Source organism: Protomyctophum parallelum (genome assembly GCF_964188405.1).
Source record: "Protomyctophum parallelum genome assembly, chromosome: 13".
Classification (NCBI taxonomy): Eukaryota; Metazoa; Chordata; class Actinopteri; order Myctophiformes; family Myctophidae; genus Protomyctophum; species Protomyctophum parallelum.
Window position 1 is genome coordinate 41,186,521 of NC_139708.1, and position 23,572 is coordinate 41,210,092.

The 23,572-nt window shown below is 43.8% G+C and overlaps 2 protein-coding genes across 2 annotated transcripts in view; one reads left to right on the top strand and one right to left on the bottom strand.

Annotated features, from left to right (window-relative positions):
* Positions 1 to 242: 242 nt before the first annotated feature.
* LOC310868835 (parvalbumin-2-like) lies at positions 243 to 9,779 on the bottom strand. Its single transcript, XM_083779304.1, has 5 exons — positions 9,681 to 9,779; positions 8,358 to 8,459; positions 4,259 to 4,385; positions 2,559 to 2,668; positions 243 to 310 (listed from the first exon to the last, which is right to left on the bottom strand). Exons 2-5 carry the CDS (start codon positions 8,416 to 8,418, stop codon positions 288 to 290), a joined length of 321 nt encoding a protein of 106 aa, XP_083635430.1. The 5' UTR covers positions 8,419 to 8,459; positions 9,681 to 9,779; the 3' UTR covers positions 243 to 287.
* Positions 9,780 to 14,782: 5,003 nt separating this feature from the next.
* Positions 14,783 to 23,572, top strand: part of lmtk2 (lemur tyrosine kinase 2) — an 87,251-nt gene continuing 78,461 nt past the window's right edge. Inside the window, exon 1 of the mRNA XM_083779127.1 lies at positions 14,783 to 15,512. Within this exon, the coding sequence (XP_083635253.1) occupies positions 15,392 to 15,512 (121 nt within the window). The 5' untranslated portion in view covers positions 14,783 to 15,391. The remainder of the gene's footprint in view (positions 15,513 to 23,572) is intronic.

A 23,572-nucleotide genomic window follows, 5' to 3' on the forward strand; every position in this document is an offset into this window, starting at 1 on the left:
CATGCATCAATGTGTCAAACAGGGAGAGAATGAATGAATGCATGAATGATTGATTGATTGTTTGATTGAATGAATGAATGAATGAATGGAGGTGCAGAGTCATCTATCTTCTCAGTCCAGGAGGGGGTGGAGGGGAGCGTCCATCCATAATAAAAAATATGTTCCAATTGAAAACTATAAATTAAGCCTGATCTACGATATACGTCATCGTAAGGCGACGTATATACAAACCAGGCTGAATTCAGGGGGAAGCGGCCGCAGCCACATTTATTTAATTAAGTTCTTTATTATTTCAGGAGAGTGGTGAACTCTGTGGGAAGAGAACAATTGAAATCACTGTTAATAATCAAAATCAGTGGTGGAAAATGTACTCCCTTTTTTAAGTAAATGTCTACTATTAATTATCTAATTTTCTACTTGAGAAGTACAAAAGTATTGCTGTTAAAATGTACTTAAAGTGCCAAAGGTAAAAGTACTCATTGTGCAGAATGTCGAATTTCAAGTTTTCAAAATGTATAATAATACTTTTGTTATAATAATTTGTAATAATAATCAAAATCGGCCCAGGCCGTAGCGTAACGGTCTGGGCACCGGACTGGTAATCCAGTCGCAGTGTGCCGCGGGTTCGACTCCCGGACCCGACACGGCCTTTACTGCATGTCATCCCCCCATCTCTCTCCCGTTTCCTGTCAGCCTACTGTCTGTCCCTTCAAAAATCAATAAAAGGCGTAAGCCGCAAAAAAAATATCTTAAAAAAATAATAATAATAATAATCAAAATCTATAAAGTAAAGTTTTCAAATAAATGTAATGGAGTAAATGTAATTATTTTGGATCCGATGTGTATAGTAAACTAGAAGTAAAAGCACTGGAACTTTGAAATACTCAAGGAAAGTACAAATAATTCAAAATTGTACTTAAGTACAGTACTTACTGTAAGTAAATGTACTTAGTTACTAGCACACCACTGAACAAAATGACAAAACAAGGCATGCAGCTGACGTGTGTGTTATATTATGTTGTAGATTCTTTTAGTTTAACCAATGTTGTGCTATTCTCACATACAGCCATTTGTCATTTCAGCACCACCAGCCACTGGACAGCTCCTTCTAACCACTTCTTACTGTGTGGTGAGTTTAAATTAAATTGAATTCAAGGGAGCTTCATTAGCATATTATGGAGTCATATAAAAACTAAATGAACTAAGAAATGTATGTACAATGAAGGGGAGTAGATGTGTAAACAGAGCTATGTCACATTCATTCCTCCTGTTAGAAACTATAGCTTTCTCTCTCTAGTGACATTACAGGCCAAAATGTTTCTGTTGTGCTGTAGACAGTGTATTGTCATTATATTTTGTTTTATACATTGCACAAATCTGCACATGTTGTCATGCTTTTTGTCAACATTGTCGCTGTCCGTGGTTCTGAAATGTGAGGCTTTTGAGACGAAGAACCATTTAAGTCCATCTTATGTATGAACGCACCATGTCTCTGTATGTGAGTATGCACGTCTGTAAACTCGAGAACCGTTCGCCCCACCGACTTCAAATTCGACACTAGATACTAGAGGGGTGCCGGTTTGGAACTGGCCTACTTGGAACGATGCAAGTTGGAAATTAATGACCCCCCCCCCCCACCACCACCACCAAGACACTGAACCCCAAATTGCTCCTGATGTGCTGGTTGGTACCTTGCATTCATTCCGCCGCAATCGGTGTATGAATGCGTGTGTGAATGGGTGAATGTAATGCACAATCTATGTAAAGCGCCTTATAAAAGCTCTATATAAATGCACCATTTACCAATTATTACGTCTGTGTCCCTTTTATGCCCATATATGGAGTTATTTGTCAGGCATGCCCAAATATGGAGTCTATGCAGACGTCAGAAGGATGTCAGAACAGTCCAGCTCCATATATGGACACTGGGCAGAGGCCCTGTCCAGAGCCCGGGCAGAGGCCTTTTGTGGCAGTTCTGGACAACCGTGGGTCCGATCGACTCAACACCGGCCACTGCACCCCCTGTGGTGGAGTGGAAGGCGCGTGTCGAATTTGAAGTCGGTGGGGCGAACGGTTCTCGAGTTACGTGGATTACACACAGACAGACAGACAGACGTACAGAGTCTTGGTGGATTTATAGTTAAATGGATAAGGGGTTAGGAATGGATGGGACTTTTGTGGAGGGGTCAAAATAAATTATGGACTAAAAGGTTATTCATATCAACTCTTATTTTGTTCAGTGCAAGAATTCCCTTATAATAAAATCTCATGTGCAGAATGCAGATTTAGTTTACAGCTGCATGGACTTACATAGCTAATTGAAGTGCTAGCATAAAAACAGTAAACCTGGACAGGGCTTTCTTATGAAATACCATAATGAAATATCAATGTTTGCCACCAGTGTGATGATATGAGGGAGTATACAGCGACATATCTCCAGTGTGACGATATGAGGGAGTACACAACGATATATCACCAGTGTGACGATATGAGGGAGTACACAACGATATATCTCCATGTAGATTCTGTCCTTATTGGTGCATGTGTTTCTACATTACCTTCCATCCCGATCTTGCCGTCTCCGTCTTTATCTCCGGCGTTCATCAGGGTCTTGGTCTCGGCCACGGTCAGTTCCCTCGCCCCCGGAGAGAAGTTCTGCAGGAACAGTCTGGAGAGAGAGAGAGAGAGAGAGAGAGAGAGAGAGAGAGAGAGAGAGAGAGAGAGAGAGAGAGAGAGAGAGAGAGAGAGAGAGAGAGCTTAGTTCTACAGGAACAGCCTGCGTGTTCCCTATGGAGAGATACATCGTTCTCTGTGGACTCTTTTCTTTTTGGCAAACGTTCCCCCCAGAATATACAGCCCCATCTCAATTAATTAGAATATTGTGTAAAAGTTCATTTTCTTCCGTAACATTATTCAAAAAGGGAAACCTTCATATATTCTCAATCCATTGTGCATAAAGTGAAGTATTTAAAACCTTTTTTTCGTTTTAATCTTGATGATCATGGCGTACAGCTCATGGAAATCAAAAAATCCTATCTCAACAAATTCGAATATTTTACGAGACCACAAAAATAATATGTTTTTTTAAACGAGAAATGTCGACCACCTGAAAGGTATATTAATGAATGCAGTCAATACTTGGTCTGGGCTACTTTTGAACAAATTATTTCATCAATGGGGCGTGGCATGGAGGTGATCAGCCTGTGGCACTGTTGAGGTGTTATGGAAGCCCAGGTTTGCTTTGACAACAGCCGTAAATTAATTTGTATTGTTGAGTCTCATGTCTCACACCTTCCTCTTGCCAATACAACCTAGATTCTCTGCAGGGTTTCACTTTTTTAATTATATTAGGGGGGAAAAAATTACTTTTACACAATATTCTAATTCAATAAGATGGAGCACTGTATATGGATGCTGGGGATTTACACATAAGTGAAAATCCTAATCGGTTTTAACTTAAGCATATTTTGGTTATTGCGATAATATCGTTAATCGCAATTTTGTTTGACATGTCCCATCTTCAAATCGTCCTACTGTATATCTCACAGTGTGCTTTGATGTGTGTTTGTGTGTAATGTTGTGGCAATGGTGTGTCTGTACAACTTTTCATCATCATCACCACATTGGGCCGTCTCCGTCCCCCCCCCTCCCCCCTCCTCCCTCCCCCAACCCTCCTTTCCGCATTATTGAACTCAACCTTTAGCCAAAGTGTCCCATTCATTCATTCATTCATATGATGTTGCATGGCTTTGGGCAGTGCACTACATTATCATCACACACACACACACACACACACACACACACACACACACACACACACACACACACACACACACGCACGCACGCACACACACACACACACACACACACACACACACACACACACACACACACACACACACACACACACACACACACACACACACACACACACACACACACACACACACACGCACAGTCGCACGCACACACGCACGCACACATGCACACACTCACAGACATTTACAAATGTGTGTAGAGTGTACCATTCATAGCATACCATGCATGCCTGAGGACCTGTGAGAGAGCAGTGAACTAAATTATCATCAACGGCCACCAGCAAATACACACACATGCACGTGCACGCATGCACGCACACATGCATGCATGCATGCATGCACGCACGCACGCGTGTGCACACACACACACACACACACACACACACACACACACACACACACACACACACACACACACACACACACACACACACACTCACTTGAGCTCCTCCTCCTCGATGAAGCCGCTCCTGTCCTGGTCCAACGCTGTGAAGACTTTCTGCACATCGCTCGTCCCTGACAGACCCACAGCTGCAAAGAACGACTTGTAGTCAAATGAGCCTGGAGCTAGAGAGAGAGAGAGAGAGAGAGAGAGAGAGAGAGAGAGGGAGGGGCGGGGGTGGAAGGAGAGAGGAGAGACAGAAATCCAATTTTTCTTTCAGCAAATTCAGGTGATCCTAAACCAACCCAAACCATTATGACAACAGTAAAAACTATGACTGGCTGAATGAGCACAACGCACAACACTGTCAAACCAAAAGTACACTCCACACATAAAACCCCCACAGTCCCACTTAACCACATTCACTTGTAAAATGTAGCTAAATCTTGTAGATGGGCAATGTCTTTACTACTTTGGTGTGACAGCGTACGTATAATATGACCAAGTAGGACATTAATTTATGAAAGAAAATATGGAAATCCAAAGCTTTCTGCCTGCCTCATAGCATCCCCCTCTTCCTGGGGCAACACACCTCCCCCCACACACACACAGCCCAGATGAGACTAAAAGCTTCCAAATTTTAGTTAGAGCTCATAACAGAGAGAGCGAGAGACAGAGACCGAGCTGAGAGAAAGAAAGATAGAGAGGGTGTATAATTGAGAGAGGGATCATCAGTTGAAAGACGTGAGTGTCGGGGAGGGGGGATGAATAGCCGTGCCACATCCGCTCATCATGCGCTCAGATGACTTCTCATTCTGCGGCGACCACCGTGACATTTACCAACACACAGCCATGGGCGCCCAGTAGCATCACTGCTAGCTGCCATGCATACAATCCACTGATGTGCCATCCTATACACCCCCCCATAGAGAGAGAGAGAGGCTGCCTGCCTGGTGCACAATTAATGCCAGTGAGGCGGTGGGCCACGGTCACACACACTCCACTGCTGCCTCACTGACTGACTGACTGACTGACTGACTGGCCCCACAGCGCTGCATGGTATTTAACATGACCCACAGAGTGGATGGCGAGAGCAAAGCGGCACTCATGGATTCTATAGAGTTGTCACTTTGAATGCATTGAGTAGAAGACCATCACCCTAAAGCCATACACAGACCCCCCCCCCCCAGACTGAATGCATTGAGTAGAAGACCATCACCCTAAAGCCATACACAGACGAGTGTCGCTGTCGGGTCCAAGCCCCCCCCCCCAACGACGTTTTAAACTTGACCTTCTCTGCTGGAAAACGACCGAATATCTGAACACTTGAATATCATCATGGCATTCTATCGAGATGACTTGACTTGAATTTTTTTAAATATGTATATAATGTATTTTTTTATGTACCTGTTTTTTGATTATGTATTTGGTTGCCATAGCAATCCCTTCTGGGATTAGTAGTTAGCTGTCTATCTGCTGAAGAAAACAGGAGTGCAATTTGAGAAAGAAGGGACTCTGGTGATTATGTTTGTCAGACTTATACCCCCAGTGCATTCATAGATCAGTGCTCATACTGCGAAATTGCATTTGTCTAGGACCAGGGTCAATTAAAGTAATCAATCAATCAATCATGGAACTTCAGTAACAATAATCGTTTCTTGTGTCTTGTCTTTCATTCTTGGGATGTATACAGCTGAAGATGTCTTACAGAACTGAGTAATGCAAGACGATGTAAACATTTTACATTTGTACATTTACTTTATACTGCACTAGTTTTGTGCAGTTTACATAAAAATGCGAAGCTGAAAAAAACCTTTTTCACGAAGGCTGCAGATGCAGTCAGTGTTTTCTGCTGAAGCTTTCAAATGGGTCAAAAAACTACTTAAGAGAGAACATTTTTAGATTTTTCTTCTTATCTAACACGTGCATCAGTCGAATCCAGTGTTAATTAGGAGTCTGCGTCATTCTGCACCCACGGATCACAATAACTGTACCAGGTTTATATGGTAAATTGTATTGCAATATTGATATCGGTATCAGTATCGTCTGATTTGACCATGCAGTTAATCAGTAATCCGATCTGGTTCCAAAACATGTCAACATCTTTGCATCTCGATGTGAACTGACGCCGTGCATAAAGAAAGAGTCCCATAGCATCCTATTTCCATCCTGACATACGATGATAAACACCTGCAGGCAAGGTTACCCAGCTGTGGTGGGATAGAAATACTCAATGCTGCATTGTGGAACTACTCTGTTACATATACTCAATGCTGCATTGTTGAACTACTCCATTACTAGTGTATACTCAGTACTGCATTGTAGAACTACTCCATTACAAGTATACTCAATACTGCATTGTAGAACTACTCCATTACAAGTATACTCAATACTGCATTGTAGAACTACTCCGTTACATATACTCAATACTGCATTGTAGAACTATACTCCGTTACATATACTCAATACTGCAATGTAGAACTACTCAGTTACAAGTAAAGGTCCGTGATTCAAAATTTACTTTATTAAAAGTACAAAAGCTGGCATAAAAATGCACTCAATGTACCAAAAGTAAAATTAGTCATTGTGCAGAATTGTCAAATTGTATAGCCTAATAATCGTCTATTTTCAAATGGACAAAATGTATAGCTGCAGAGCAGAAGTCCAATATTTGGATCCAAGATGTAGTGGAGCAGATATAAAGGTATTGGACATATTCAAGTTGAGTACAAATTCCTCTACATTATGCTGAAGTGCAGTACTTAGGCTAGTAAATGTACTTACTTTCCAGCACTGCCCTGAAGACAGGCTATAGAGAGAGGGAGGACTTTGTCTCTGAAGACAGGCTATAGAGAGAGGGAGGACTTTAGACAGGCTATAGAGAGAGGGAGGACTTTGTCTCTGTGGACAGGCTATAGAGAGAGGGAGGACTTTGAAGACAGGCTATAGACCGATTCACAGAGGGGTGCCCTGGGCGCGGCCATTACTGAGGTGTAATCCATGGAGCAGGTGCTCCGTAGGCCAGGTGTAGCTAATCAGTGCTGCTGCACTCAATGGTACACCTCAGTAATGGCCGCACCCAGGAAACCCTCTGTGAATCGGTCTATAGAGAGAGGGAGGACTTTGAAGACAGGCTATAGAGAGAGGGAGGACTTTGAAGACAGGCTATAGAGAGAGGGAGGACTTTGAAGACAGGCTATAGAGAGAGGGAGGACTTTAGACAGGCTATAGAGAGAGGGAGGACTTTAGACAGGCTATAGAGAGAGGGAGGACTTTAGACAGGCTATAGAGAGAGGGAGGACTTTAGACAGGCTATAGAGAGAGGGAGGACTTTGTCAAAATGCACGGAGGAGCAACAACATGACATTTGAGATTCTCCTCCTGGCCAGCCCAGTGCTCTCTCTCTCTCTCTCTCTCTCTCTCTCTCTCTCTCTCTCTCTCTCTCTCTCTCTCTGCCCCGTCAGGCACACGTAATAGACAGAGTTAAATAATTAAGCGTGTGTGGGATGCGAAAAAAGGCTGCACGGGCTAGCTGGCGTGATTTGTCTTCTGTCTCTGTGTATAAGCGTGTGTGTGTGTGTGTGTGTGTGTGTGTGTGTGTGTGAGAGTGCGTGTGCGTGCGTGCGTGTGTGTGTGTGTGTGTGTGTGTGTGTGTGTGTGTGTGTGTGTGTGTGTGTGTGTGTGTGCACCACTCAGCATAAACTGTGTGCTACTGTGGGGTCCTATGGGTGGTAACACCGCTCCCTGTAGCTTACCTTGCTGCCTGGTTACCTGCACGCACCCCCCCCCCCCAACCTACAGGTACACAGAAGCACCCATGGGAGTGTATAGGACAGGTGCATAATTTGCAGCTGTCTGTGTGTGTGTGTGTGTGTGTGTGTGTGTGTGTGTGTGTGTGTGTGTGTGTGTGTGTGTGTACATGCGCTCACGTGCATGTACGCTGTGTGTGCATGCGCAGATGGATGGATGGATGTTTTCTATTTTCATGTTTGTGTGCATGACTACACCACTCTGCAAGCGCAGTAGTGAGTGAGTGTAAGTGTGTGTGTGGGTGTGTGTGCACATGCTCGTGTGCGCGTGTGTGCGCGTGTGTGCGTGCACTCATTCATGCATGTGTGCATGCGTGCGCTCTCTCATGCATGCAAAGCCTGACTCACCTAGACAGGCTTGGACAGCGGTCTTGATGTCCTGGTCGCTCAGCATCCCCACTAACGCCATGGCGGTCCTCGGTGTGCGTGTGACCCGTGTGTGTCTGCGTGCTACAGGGGAGGGGACACACGGAAACAAGTGACCCTAAAGAAAACAGCAGCAGGCTCAGCTGTGTGTGTTTTTTTTTTATCCCACGATTTTGCAACCCATTTTTTCAGTGTCAAACTGTCAATTATGTAATGTAATCCTGGGCGCTATACACTTCCTCTGCCAACCTGGGGAGAGCAGCGGACTGACCTCATGGTTCCTTCTATGCATGAGGAGTCCATGCCACATCTTAGAGATTCCCCGGACGGATGTAGCGCGTGGAAGGAACACGTTATTCCGACCAGTTCCTTTCAGCTCCATCAGGCGCCCCGGCTGGCCAGGGCGAGGTAGTTCAGAGACCAGGATTACTGCATGTTTTTTGTGAGGGTACCTACCCTAGGGGACACGGGGAGGACATGCAAACTCCACACAGAAAGCCCTTTCGCCATGTTGACAAAACCACATGAACACTCTGTTTGTCACAGAAAAACTCACACTTAAGGTGTATGCACGTGCACAGTGCACTGCTGCGTTTTTCAGATATTTAGCAGCGTTTTTCCACAGTTTTTCCTAAAGAATAGTCTGTCCAGTCTGCAAGGACCTGAAGCCTATATATGTGCCTTTTATTTTATTTACCTCAGGTAGATATTATTATTATTATTATTATTATTATTATTATTATTATTATTATTATTATTATTATTATTATTATTATTATTATTATTATTATTATTATTATTATTATTATTATTATTATTACCCCCATGCACCTCAGTTAGATCAGATATCATGGAACGGTTTATTTTATTTACCCCCATGCACCTCAGCTAGATCGGATATCATGGAGTGGTTTCCATTACACCACAATTCAAAGGACCAGTCCACACTTTGTGTTATATGACATATTTTTCTGAGACGTTTTATCCCAGGTATATATATTTTACAATTTACAATTTTGGCCTTTAGCAGACGCCTTTAATCCAGAGCGACTTTCAATAAGCAAGAAAAAGGTAATACAACAACATTTTCACTTGTTTTAACAGAAAAAAAGACACCCACACCCACACCCACGCGCGCACTGCGCGCACGCACGCACGCACGCACACACACACACAGGGATGCTCCTAGCTGCACTTTTCTGAATCATCCACACAAAACCATTCACAACAACAACAACAACTATGACTATGCCACATCACATGTATTTGCAAATAAAGATAAAATAAAAACTGCTCCACACTAACCGTTTGCAGTGTGCAGGCGTCTGTCTCCGAGTGCTCTGGAGATGATGATGATGATGATGATGTGCAGATCACTGAAGACCAAGAAGAATGAAGCCAACTGCACTCTCTCTCTCTCTCTCTCTCTCTCTGTCTCTCTCTCCCTCGCAGCTCAGTTGATGCAGAGTGCAAGAAGCAAACCTGACGTGTGTGTCCTCAAACCCGTGGGAGCCCCCCCCCCCCCCTCTCTTCCCCTCCTCCTCCCCCTCCTCCCCCCCTTCTCCTCCCCTCCTCCCCCCCTCTCCTCCTCCCCCCCCCCACCTCTTTCATCACTTCATCATCAGTGAGTGCACATCCGTTTCTTTTTCTGTTTTTTTTCACCAACAGCTATATTGTCAGACATCCATTGCAGTGATAGTACAGTGACAACAACACAAAACAACACATGTGCCCAAAGATGCCTTTGGCGTTTATAACAACCGCACTGGAAGAGCACCACTAAAGTCTGTAGCATCCGTATACTCTGAAAGAGCACCACTGTAGCATCCGTATACTCTGAAAGAGCACCACTAGTCTGTAGCATCCGTATACTCTGAAAGAGCACCACTGTAGCATCCGTATACTCTGAAAGAGCACCACTAGTCTGTAGCATCCGTATACTCTGAAAGAGCACCACCGTAGCATCCGTATACTCTGAAAGAGCACCACTGTAGCATCCGATACTCTGAAAGAGCACCACTGTAGCATCCGTATACTCTGAAAGAGCACCACTGTAGCATCCGTATACTCTGAAAGAGCACCACCGTAGCATCCGCATACTCTGAAAGAGCACCACTGTAGCATCCGTATACTCTGAAAGAGCACCACTGTAGCATCCGTATACTCTGAAAGAGCACCACTGTAGCATCCGCATACTCTGAAAGAGCACCACCGTAGCATCTGCATACTCTGAAAGAGCACCACTGTAGCATCCGTATACTCTGAAAGAGCACCACTGTAGCATCCGCATACTCTGAAAGAGCACCACCGTAGCATCCGCATACTCTGAAAGAGCACCACCGTAGCATCCGCATACTCTGAAAGAGCACCACTGTAGCATCCGCATACTCTGAAAGAGCACCACTGTAGCATCCGCATACTCTGAAAGAGCACCACCGTAGCATCCGTATACTCTGAAAGAGCACCACTGTAGCATCCGTATACTCTGAAAGAGCACCACTGTAGCATCCGTATACTCTGAAAGAGCACCACTGTAGCATCCGCATACTCTGAAAGAGCACCACTGTAGCATCCGTATACTCTGAAAGAGCACCACTGTAGCATCCGCATACTCTGGGGAGCTGAAACACATTATTTTCGTCGTACATCACACGTTTACAGGTGTAAAGATGTGAGCGACATTAGTGATTTTGTGCGAGCTCACATAGATGACATTTATTACCACACTTATCCTATTATGTTGTAATAATCTTGGTCCATGATGGTTCTCATGAAGCTCACATTCATTTCCCAAATAGCTGCCGGGTATACAGTGTATATATGTTTTTTGCCCCCTTTGTTTAATCAGATTTTGTACCTTTTGGCTCCAGCACCTTACCCTCTCTATTGGCCAACACAGGATCTTTAAGTAAGATAACTGACAGTCATTTGCTACTGTATTTAGCATAAGAGAAAACGATATTGTAACAAATTTAAATAAAACAATTCAATAAAAAAGTAAATACTGGATTTGTGTATAAGAGCAATGATTAAAATAAATAAAGTTTCTCTTTTTTATTATATATTTTGTTTGTTTTTGGCCATTTGTCTGTATTGAAAAATTGTAACGTGAACCTCTCGTGATTCGAAACGTATCACGATATATATATATATATATATATATATACTGTATACAGTACAGATATGCCTAATGTATACACATTCAGCTGAGAAGTATATGTACAAGAGGTCAGGCACAAAGATGGTGCACTTTGGTAGAACCATGCACAGAGCAGCACTTGAACTTGAGATTGAGATAAAGTGTAGATCTGCTATCAGAGACAGGGTGTGTGGAGACTGTAGAGTGGACAGAAAATAACATTAAATGGTCAGAATGCGGAGCAAATTCAACTCTGTGTTTACTAAGCCTGGAGGCTTTAAGGGCTTAGAAGATAATTAGTACCAGTCAGTAGTTGACTGTTTTCAATTTGTTAGGTTTTGTAGCTGCGTATGTTTTTTTGTTATGTGTGTTTAATTTTTATTTCGCAAACGTATCTAAGCCATTCTGCCTCCTGTACATTTTTTTAACATGAAAGAGTCAACTGGCAATTTTTTTTTAATATATATATTTTTTTTTATCCCACGATTTTGTAACCCATTTTTCACCCCTGTGTCAATCATCTAATGTGATCCTGGGCTCTACACACCCTCCTCCAACCTAGTCCCCATCTATGGGGGACAAGGGGAGAGCAACGGACTTGAACTCATGCTTCCTTCATGTCCAAGTTGCTCCTTTACACCTGACAGGGTCAACTGGCTATTCTTATATGCACTGCAGCATTCCGGCTTTCACAAACATTGAAGATAAAAGTGAAGACGAAGAAGTGAGCACAAATTGAGATTGGCCAGAATGAGCTGATGTATGATTATGTATAAGAGCGCCCCTCACTTCACACGGGTGTGAATTTTTTTATGTATGCATATTTATACCCTAATAACAATTTGAAAAGACTTAAAGTGAAGAAAAAATTAAAAACAAGTGATGCAATGCTCGCACGCACGCACACGCACACACACACACACACACACACACACACACACACACACACACACACACACACACACACACACACACACACACACACACACACACACACACACACACACACACACACACACACACACACACACACACACACACACACACACACACACACACACACACTTCTCCCTTCTCTTTCATCACTGCATGCACATCAGTGCCTCTTTCCCCCCGTAGCTATTGTAAGCCTCAGTGCAACAGTGATATATAGGACAACACATGCACAGTGCACACATATAGATGGCATTTATTACCACACTTATCTCCTCCTAAATGTTGTCATAATCCTGATCCGTGATGGTTCTCATGCGAGCTCAGAAAGGTCACACTTCCCAAATATGTATGGTAGGCTTGTATACTGTACTGTATATAGCTTTAAAGCAGTGGTTTTCAACCAGTGGTCCACAAGGGGTTCCGCTAAATGATGGGAGAATTGGTATAACCAAATGGACCCTTATCAGATCTTTAACTCTTGCGTTACATAGTTAATATAGTTACATTATTGTTAAACATCTTCTTTACTTATAATTTACAACAAATCTACACAATTAGAACAATCATGTAGATGAATTGTTATTTTGCTATCTGTCATCATGGTGGTCCGTGGCTCAAATGCCCAATACATAATGGAACTTGATATAACAAGGGTTGAAAATCGTTGCTTTAAGGTGGTTAAACAATTTAGCTGGGGACCCCCTGGAACCCCCTCAAGGACCTGTGAGTGAAAGAGACAAATTGGTTTTTGTTTTCAAGTCAATCAATATTTCTAGGAATGTGTTAATCATTCACATTATACACAGAACAGGGGCGTGCAGATAGACACCAAGTGGTGCTAAAGCACCTGCCCATTTGCCCTCTGGACAGCAAAGTGCCCCTTTGAAAGTTTTTTTTTTTTGTACAGTTTGTTCATTTTATTTTTGTTTTGTACAGTGGTGACATTGATCCATTCTGCATGATTAAAAGCGTCTAATATATTATTTATGCTCCGAAATATATACCGTAAATCTCACAAACACTATTAAGGCAGCTGGTGGTTCCACGCGCTGCACAAGGTGATGCCCTTTTTTCACTTGAGCACCTTCCTCTCAATTGTCTGCATTGCAACATGCATTAATGTCAATTTTGAGCATTATTGACTGTTGTCAGTGTAAACGTGACTGTGGGGTCATATAATCGATGTTACAAAGGTCAACAAAACCTATTCTCTTAACATCACTGACATTTCTTACAAAAGGCTATGGTTTGCTCAGTGTGTTTATACAGGATATCTGCACATTTCTCAAGTGACGATTCAAGGACTTTTTACCGTCCTATATAATAAAATATATCAATAATAATAATAAATGAAGAACCAAGGAAGGGTGTTTTCAATTAATCTATCATGGTTAAAATGGAGTTTGAAGTCACAATGGACTGGAAGGGGGCGTGTCTGACAACATTAATATCAGATATCTAAATATCTAATCGGGCAACTTAAAAACTGGTCTGGGGGTGTGCACATATAAGCCTGAGTATAGACAACGAAATTGACCAACGGTTATTTTGGAAAGTGAAAAAATATATTCCTCTAAAGTTGTGTCATTTCGTGTGAAAGAAGGAGCGTTTGTCCCTGTTCGTCAACAAAGCTAAGCTGTATAGATACAGTACACACAGTGACACAGTGACAGTCCCGTCATAAAAGTGGACAGCTTTACGGCCCTAAACCCAGAAATAACCATTTGGTGTGATGTGAGGGCCAGGTCGGCTTTCCTTATCATCATTGCGTGCATGCCTCACATGATTGACGACACGACTGCATGACTGCACGTTAAAAAAGAAGACGTTTTAACCGCTTGTTTTTGTTTTTTACACTGTGGCTATATTAAAAATAGCAGATCTACAAGCTAGCTAATGTGCACACACCATAGAGTATACTCTAAGGCACACACGCAGTGTGGCACGAGGGTTCGGTTGATCGGCTATTTTTGAATCGAAGTGGAGATAAAAGAGGAAAAAAAGGAGAATATATTAGAAAAATATATATGAGTTCAACATTTTAAAACCATTTGGATGTGCCATAAGAATGAAAGCGCTTAAACATGCAAAGCAGGTTGGTGCAGCTGTTATTATTATTATATGGGGTTGGCATTTCAATCAACAGCTGTAAAGAAGAGACCATCGACGTCGCCCGATTGGTCCCTTCAGAGCACTCGCGGGCCGCTATTGGCCGCGGCCACACGTCCGTCTCGTGGGTAGTCCCGCCTCCCTCGCTCCCTCCCTCCCCTCTCTCCCATCCCTCTCTCGTGCATTCCCCATGACACTGTGACGTAGTAAGGAAGCAGGAACAACATGGCGGCGCTGTGGCAGCGGCGGCAGCATAGCAGCGCTCGAGCCTCCTCCACCGACTCCGAGGAGGAGAGGCTCAACCGTGAAGCGAACAGCCCGCTTTTCTCACTGAAATAACATGAGTTCCGAGGCCGCGTGCGCGTACAACACGGCAAAACGATGACAGGTCGCGCGGGGCGACGACGACAACAGTAATAACAACAACAACGTCTCCCTTCATTTCGTTTTCCATGGACGAGGGAGGCGGCGGCTCTTATTGGTGCTAGCAAGCCGTTAGCCTAGCTAGCTAGCAGCCTCTTTACCTGTTATCATAGTAGCTTTTTGACGTGCTAATATAGGTATAGGCTAGCCCCGGCTAATGCTAATGCTAACCCAGGCGTAGAGAGAGAGACACACACACACACACACACACAGAAAAAAAGATGCAGGCTCGTGCTGTTGTTTATAATTATAGAACAACGCCATTGATGTCATTGATTTAATTGTCAATGAACCAGACGTTTTTATTACACTGCTTCTTGTCTCGTCGCGAGATATTCGTGTATAATAATTTGAGACTGTAGTGTAGGAGGACTTTGTGTGTGTTAGCTTGAAGACAGACAGAGGAGAGATGGAGAGGAGGAGAATGGTGGTGATGATGGGGGACAGAGACACACTGGCTCTGTTGTTGCTGCTTCTCCTGTCGGCCTGTCTGCTGTGTGAAGGTGCCCCCCTCCGCCAGCACGACCCTGGTAAGAGACACACACACGCACCCTGTCCTGTCCTAGCCTGTCTCACTCTGGCTGTCATTTACAAACGTGTAGTTACATAACCAGGCAGGACCCTGGTTGGTATAGGAAGACTTGACACACACACACCTAGGGGTCATGGCTTGTGGTGGACATTTTCTGTCAAAAGTAAACATTTTGCGACAGACATACAAGATGAGTGGACAACAACAACATTCCTAGAAAACACATACAGAGAAAGCCCTGAATGTCAATAAAAGGTCTGTAACCCTGAGAGAGAGAGAGAGAGTGCGCACATGTACATTTTGAGAACCTCTAGTACTTGTTGGACTGGTAATGTGCATAGTGTCGTAGTAAATCAGTGTCACAACATTGTGAAGAAAACTTGGAGACTTGACGTTCAGTAACTGGGTCTCATGATCAAAACAAGAACACACCCACCCACCCACCCACCCAATCAAACACACCACACACACACCCAGAGAGAGAGAGAGCCACAGGCCTGTCTCTGACATGACTAACCTTTAGTTACACAACCATACCATTCCATACATGTAACATGCTAACACTGTTGCTAATGCTAACCTGCTCTCTCTCTCTCACCTGCTGTCACAACATACACATTAATCAGTATGCTGCTTTTCCAGATAGCCAGCTATCTATAAGCCTGTGCTGTGGCTAGCCAGTGCTACCTGTAACCCAAATGACTGACTAACTACATACTACATGACACAACATACTATAGTATATTATTACCGCTATGGTGTAGCTGTCAGAGTGAGTAAGATCTGTGGTGGAAGAAGCATACGACTGAATAGCATTGTACATGTCGTAGTTTTTCTGCATTGTGTGCAGGATAGTTGTAGAGGTGTATACTTACTTACTAGCCGCAATTTGCAACGCTAGCTTTTTTTTTTAATGGGTTGAATCTAGAGTTGCAACACCGGCCATTGACAGCCAATACACATCCACACAGAAAAGTCATATCTGATTGTATTTAAATGACCTTAAACTCGGCAACATTTCATGACAATTCCACCGCAGACAGACGTGTTATGATGAGCTACTTTCTGTCAAGAAATTCCGTACAGGTGAATAAGTTTGGAAGCTCTCGTTGGATTTCACTGACTCAACGATGCATTGCATATGTCGTAGTTTTTCTGCATATAGTGCAGGATAGTTGTATATGTACAGTATGCACTTTTGTCGTTTTGTGTACATGTTGTTCTGTATTGATGGTGCTTGAATACTTCTCATTGTTGTTATTCCCTTTGCATTTCTGTATAACTACTTTCGAGTACTACTTTCCTTGCTCTGTCTGTACCTGTAACTCTTAACTGCTGTGCTGCCTTGGGGGTGACTGAAATTATCCTGAGGAAGCAATATAAAAGGCATATATATCACACCCAGTGTCTTGAGAGTCGACAAGACTGGTAGTGTACAAATGGACCTGTTTGGTTCCATTTTGTACAATCGGTTACATATCCGCAGGGTTTGGTACAATTTCTATACTGACTCTCAGAGTTGTAATTGTAACAGGGTCCACTTGGTTCCTAATCCGAACTATCAATCATTTACCAAACCAATGGACTTGTTTGGTTCCATTTGTAGTACACTCCCAGAGTTACAGATTCGTAAGGTTTTGTTCAATGAATCTGCACAATCTCAAAGTAACAGTGTCCATTTGGTTTCCTAATCTGAACTATCATCAACCCCCTCAGTGACTCCTGGGAGTCCCCGGACCCCACTTTGAGCACCACTGACTGATACAAACAAACAAACAAACCAGTCACAATAAGTGACACATACTAATGTGTTTTCTCTACTACTATACTAATGTTGAGATTCACACAGCAAGCTGCAACCTCCTAGACTCGTTAGACAAGAATTTAGCATGACAAAATGTCAATATTTATTGAATAATAATGCCTTGTTTCAGTCTGCTGGAGATAGAGAGAGAGGTGTGGTCACCTTTTGATCGGGGCTTTGTCATTGATATCTACTAACGTTTATATAACAAACAATACTATGAAATGTTTGCCTACCAGGACCAGCATGGAATGTCAGTACAGTACAGTACAGTACAGTACAGTACAGTACAGTACAGTACAGTACAGTACAGTACAGTACAGTAAGACTCTTGGCACCGTCAATGTCTTGTGTCAATAGAGGTGTAAGTGGTACCCGATGGCCTAGTCTAGTGGTTAAGGCGCATATACCATAATACTATATTCTAAGGAGAGAAACAAATGGCAAAAGTAGCAGATCTACAAGCTCAAAACGCGTCGCTTTTGCACCGCATTTCAAACTTGTAGATCGGCTATTTGCTTGTGTGTGACGCTTGTAGCATGTCGTGGCAACTCGTGGGGGCGTTAATTTACGAAACAAATACACAAAAAGGTAAAATATGGAAATGGTTTCTGCCCGACAGAAACAATATATTATAGCAACATAGGTTTTTCCGGAACAAAAATAGGATTTTAGAAGGTATGTGTAGTAGACTCGGCCTTGGTTCTAAACGTGTTAATAGAAATAGACTAGAGTTATAGTCGTCATTTGTCATAAAGCCTGCCTGGTAGTGACGCTTCCAATTAATTTGTTTAATACATTTTATTTTCATTACATGCCGTTATGAACATATGTACACTGTCTCTGTATTCGATGCACACATTTACCTTGCATGCTTATTGCTTACTGTATGTCGCTCTGCATAAAGAGCCTCTTCTAAATGCATAAATTGTAAGCCTAACGGCACCCACGTAGAGCATAGACATATTAATTGGCAACCTGCCCTTTTCATCCAAATTAAAACTGACACAACACACGTTGGATTTGGTAGTGAATGATGAGTGAAGGTTATAGGCTTGTACCTAAATCATAGATGTGCATATTTATCGATGCTGTCGGGCAGGAACTTCTTATCTCCTTATTTTAAAGACGGTCTGTAACTTTGCCCCGTTTTTACATAACAAAGCAATGCATACATTAATTGAACCCATCATTTCTCTCTATAGCAGCAGTCCTCGACCATGGGAGTACTGTAGTGTATTATAGCTCTGGACCATAGCTCTAATGCGTTGCATTTAGAGCATGTTATGTTACTGTCCACTTCCGGGGCTCGCATGAATGCCTCTTGTCTTTAGTGTAAATAAAAATAACGCTTTTGATAATCACCAAAACAAAGGCGGGTCGTGTCATTAGAAAGCCTACTTTCCTTAGAGGAAGCACTCTGAGCCCCCCACCACATGTACATATAAAAGGTACTTTTTGGACAGAAAGGAATTTTCTTTCACCGGAGGAAAAATATTCTCTATGAAGCAATTCTCTGGGCAATATCGGTAGAGAGCATTGGAGTAACAAAGTATTTTATTTCCGGTGGAAACAAAATCCCTTTTTGGCCAAAAAGTACCTTTTTTATACGTGTGGTGGGGGGCTCAGAGTGCTGAGCTCCCACTAAGGAAAGTAGGCTTTCTAATGACACAACCTGCCTTTGTTTTGGTGAGTAGCAAAAACATAGTTTTTATTTACGCTAAAGACGAGAGGCTGGTCTGCATTCATGCGAGCCCCGGAAGTCGAGAGTAACAGCTCTAAATGCAACGCATTAGAGCTATGGACCAGAGCTAAGTAGTGTAGTGGTGTTTACCTTGTTCTTTTGGCATTGGAAATTGGAACATTATGAATAGACGAATGGCCTTGTAGGCTTCGTAATGAAAAAGTGCACAGGGCAGATATGAGAAATCACTGACGCATTTAATGTTTTATAAATTGTTTCCTATATAGCGGAAATATTTGATCTACAAGCTTAAAACACGTCATGAAGCAACATGTAATCTTGTAGATTTGCTATTTCTGAAAAAAATGGAAAACATGGAAACGATTGACGATTATGCAAAAATGATTGCGATTACCTCAACTAATTGTGATTATGTGATTATGTAATAACTGTGGCAGGCCTAGAAACACATTGCAGTCTCCAGTTGTAATCCTGCTGTTTGCCGGGGATATTAGACGGATATAAAACAGTGAACATTACAGCCAGAGTGTGTGTTTCTGCAGGTAAACGACAACAACAACACTACTCCAGTGGCTCTATCCACTGGGATAGAGGGAAATGCTGGCTATATGAATGGCCTACTTCGTCATACTGCGGGGGGCGGCGGTGGCTCAGGGGTAGAGTGCCTGGATGGTAACCGCAAGGTTGCCAGTTCGAACCCGGGCTCCCCCAGAGTTACTGTCGAAGTGTCCTTGAGCAAGACACTGAACCCCTAATTGCTCCTGATGTGCTAGTTGGTGCCTTGCATGGTTTCCGCTGCCATCGGTGTATGAATGTGTGTGTGAATGGGTGAATGTAATGCACAATCTCTGTAAAGCGCCTTGGATAAAGGCGCTATATAAATGCACCATTTACCATTTACTGCAGCGTCTAACAAAAGTAGTCACATAGCCGACGTACACGCTCAAAACACGTCCCTCTCCATGCAACACGTTTTGAGCTTGTCGATCTGCTATTTTTTATTTGAAGAAACCGTTTTGGACATATGAGGTTTCCACTTTCTAGACTGGAACTCACCTATGCTTTCTATGACATAGGCAGCTCCCGGCAGGATCCGACGAGATAAACTACACGCAGCTGCGACTGCGCGCGTCAATTTAACAAAGGTGCAGACGATCAGAAATCAGCAGAGTGTGAGCGACGTTTGCGCTACTGTATGCCGGATTGAAGGTTTCCGAGGCTATCCACTTTCCACCTACGATATTCTATGTTTATGATCTATAGATAAATTCGTTTTCATAGACGGTCAGGTTTATTGAATAGCTGTAATAACTAAGCAGCTAAAGGCAAATAATAATAATAACATCTCAGAACGGCAAGTTCAGAAATTAAAACCAGGAAAAGAGAACACTTGCGTTATGCCGTATCTAGAGTTGTTACGATATCGGTATCGGAAGAGCTGCCGATACTGCCTAAAATGCTGGCACAATACTTATGATACATGGGATATCAAATTGGTGTGGCCATACTTGTGTTCTTCTATCACAACATTGCAGTGGCCATGTTTGTGAGTTATTAAGCCATGATTTGTCACAAAGTGACATACATTGTGAGCTTGTAGATTGGCTATTTTTAGCTTCACTTTCCCATCAATCTTCGCCCCTTTGTTTTATTAAAGCCACATCCAAAAGATTGCCCCCGGGGGGGTTGAAGTTGACTTTCTAACCACTTAATTTACTGTCTTAAACCCTATATACTACCCCCCCCCCCCCCCCCCCCCCAGGACTCTATAGTAGGCTGCCACCTGTTTGTTTTCACTCTTCAGTAAATAACTTTAACCCCCCAGAATAGGCCATGCTAGGGTTCAAGCAGTTAACACAATATAGTGGCGGCAGGCAGGCAGGCAGGCAGGCAGGCAGGCATAGGCAGGCAGGCAGGCAGGCAGGCAGGCAGGCATAGGCAGGCAGGCAGGCAGACAGACAGGCAGGCAGGCATAGGCGGGCAGGCAGACATAGGAGGGCAGGCAGGCAGGCATAGGCAGGCAGACAGGCAGGCAGGCATAGGCGGGCAGGCAGGCAGACATAGGAGGGCAGGCAGGCAGGCATGCATACTGCATAGGCAGACGGGCATAGGCAGGCAGGCAGGCAGGCAGGCATAGGCGGGCAGGCAGACATAGGCAGGCAGGAGGGCAGGCAGGCAGGAGGACAGGCAGACAGGAGGTCGGGCAGGCAGGCAGGCATGCGCAGCCAGGCATAGGCGGGCAGGCAGACATAGGCAGGCAGGAGGGCAGGCAGGCAGGAGGACAGGCAGGCAGGAGGGCAGGCAGGCATGCATAGGCAGGCAGGCAGGCCCCTGCCTGTGACATAACCGGGGGAGAGTGGTATGGATAATAAAGCGCTGAGGGGGGACGACCCACAACAGCCAATGAATGGCCTCTCTTGTTTTCACTGTAGATTGCACTTTCTTACAGTCTCATTGACAATGGTCTGCGCTGGCCTGAGTGACCCCTGATGAGACATGAATGGAGCGATGGTCGTGGTCTTAGTAGGGGGGGTCACCATCCATCATGAAACAGTTGATTTAAGTGTGATACAAAATGTTTAGGTTTTACAATTTAATTGCATAGAATAAATTGCGGACTGGATGCGTTTTTCAGTGGAATAACGCAGGTAAAAATCAGAAAAAGGCAGCAGTGTGCATGGTGTCTTTTATAGTGATGCTCTGAATGATCAGTCGTTGCCAAATTAACCGATCCGTTGGGTACCCAAGCCTGATTTGAGCTTTTCCATTGATCCGATATCTCAAACCCTCACCCTAACCCTAACCTCCCACGGGGCAGCACAACTAAACCTAACCTTAACCCGGTCGTTTTAACGCACCCCTCACCAACCTTAATCCGGTCGTTTTAACGCACCCCTCACCAACCTTAATCTGGTCGTTTTAACGCACCCCTCACCAACCTTAATCCAGTCGGACCAATGCTATGTCTAACCAAAGTATGCCTCCCGTAAAGTCAGCAGGGAGTCTTGAACCCTACTACATTCTCCCGGTGGGGGCTCCTCACTGGCAGGTGAGTCGGTACGATACAACAGCAGTGACAACATAGGAATGTGTGTGGGGAGGAATTATAATTGTCATGACGACACATTTTGGGGGAAAAAGGGCTAAAAAACAATCGGTCACAGTCAAATAATTGCGATCCATCTTACGGTTATGTAATATCTGTAACAGCCGTCCCTCAGACGGCAGCACTCTCATTGACAAGTTCCCTGTCTTGCGTTTCCCCAGCTGATCCTCACGAGGAATGAATGGACGCACGCACGCACGCACGCACACACGCACGCACGCACGCACGCACGCACGCACACACACACACACGCAGTACGTACGCACTGACTCTCACACACAGAGGTGAATATGTCACACAGAGAGAGAGAGGAGGCTGCTAATGTGTAACCATAACACATTCCTGTCTTATCGGAGCCTGTGAATTATTAATGCGTTGCCACCGTTCGTTGAGCTGTGATGCTGAATACAGTGAAGTGAGTGATTGAGCAATACGTCGTATTCCCCTTTTTTATGTGTTCATGGCGGCTCTCAAACCTTTCTGTTCGGTCTTGACTTGTCTGTCACTGTCTGCTGTTTAGCTGGAGGGTTGGTTTGATACAGTAATATCAGGCCTGGTAGATGTGGTTATGATGTAGAGGGCCACTATAGTTCCACTCTCACTCCAGAGGGGCCACATTGCATATTTCTGCTGTCGGGAGGAGACCTCATAACTCCAAAATGTTCATTTTTCAGGAAATTAAGAAAACCTTTTAAAACAAAGCAATACAGCCTCATCAAAGTTGGTGTTGTAACTTTATATATTGTCAATTACTTCCATGAGAGGGGGAGAGGTGGCGGAGTTAGTTGCTTTAGCAGACATTTTGACTGAGGGTCCAATGGAGTTAAGAGGTTTTGTCCAAAGCACTTTTTACTACTTTCCATTAGTTCAAGTGTGTTCAATAGCACTGATTTATGCCAAAACAAATCAAAAACCTCAAACATGGAGTTATTAGGGCATTAACGACTTGAGATTTTTCCCAGTCGACTTGTCGGACAGTAAAGTTGAAGTCGTATCGATTTATCGTTTCTGGCGGCGGGGGGGGGGGGGGGGGGGGGACGCGCGGGGAGGGGGGGGATTTAACAGGGGCGGGTGGAGCTGCCGCGCGCTCAAATACGGAGCATGTCAAACAAAGCACTGCGCATTCAGTGGCCTCTCCAATATGACACAGTCACAGTGCATGTATCTTCTATATCAGAGGTTCCCAAACACCGGTGCCGGTCCGCGGGACACGTGGCACTGGTACGCAAGAGGGGAATTCAAAGTTTTGCGTCGTTTAAAAATGTCCAATCTTTGGTATCTTTAGCAGCAGCAGCTGTAGGCTATTTTGTGACGATCGCGTTAATGAAACCAAACGCTACACGCGGTTCCGCTACAGGATTATTATTTCATGTGAATCATGTCAAAATGAAAAGATGATGTTATCCAGGTAAAGTAGTGGTATTAGCACACCGCGCAGCAGCA

What these genes read in the sequence shown, in the direction of transcription:
- LOC310868835 (XM_083779304.1), bottom strand. Translation starts at nt 8,418, where the DNA reads ATGGCGTTAGTGGGGATGCTGAGCGACCAGGACATCAAGACCGCTGTC. An exon ending in CGCTGTCCAAGCCTGTCTAG is followed by an intron (nt 4,386 to 8,357) that starts GTGAGTCAGGCT and finishes CTCTCTCTCTAG; the next exon opens with CTCCAGGCTCATTTGACTAC. An exon ending in CGGCAAGATCGGGATGGAAG is followed by an intron (nt 311 to 2,558) that starts GTAATGTAGAAA and finishes CTCTTCCCACAG; the next exon opens with AGTTCACCACTCTCCTGAAA.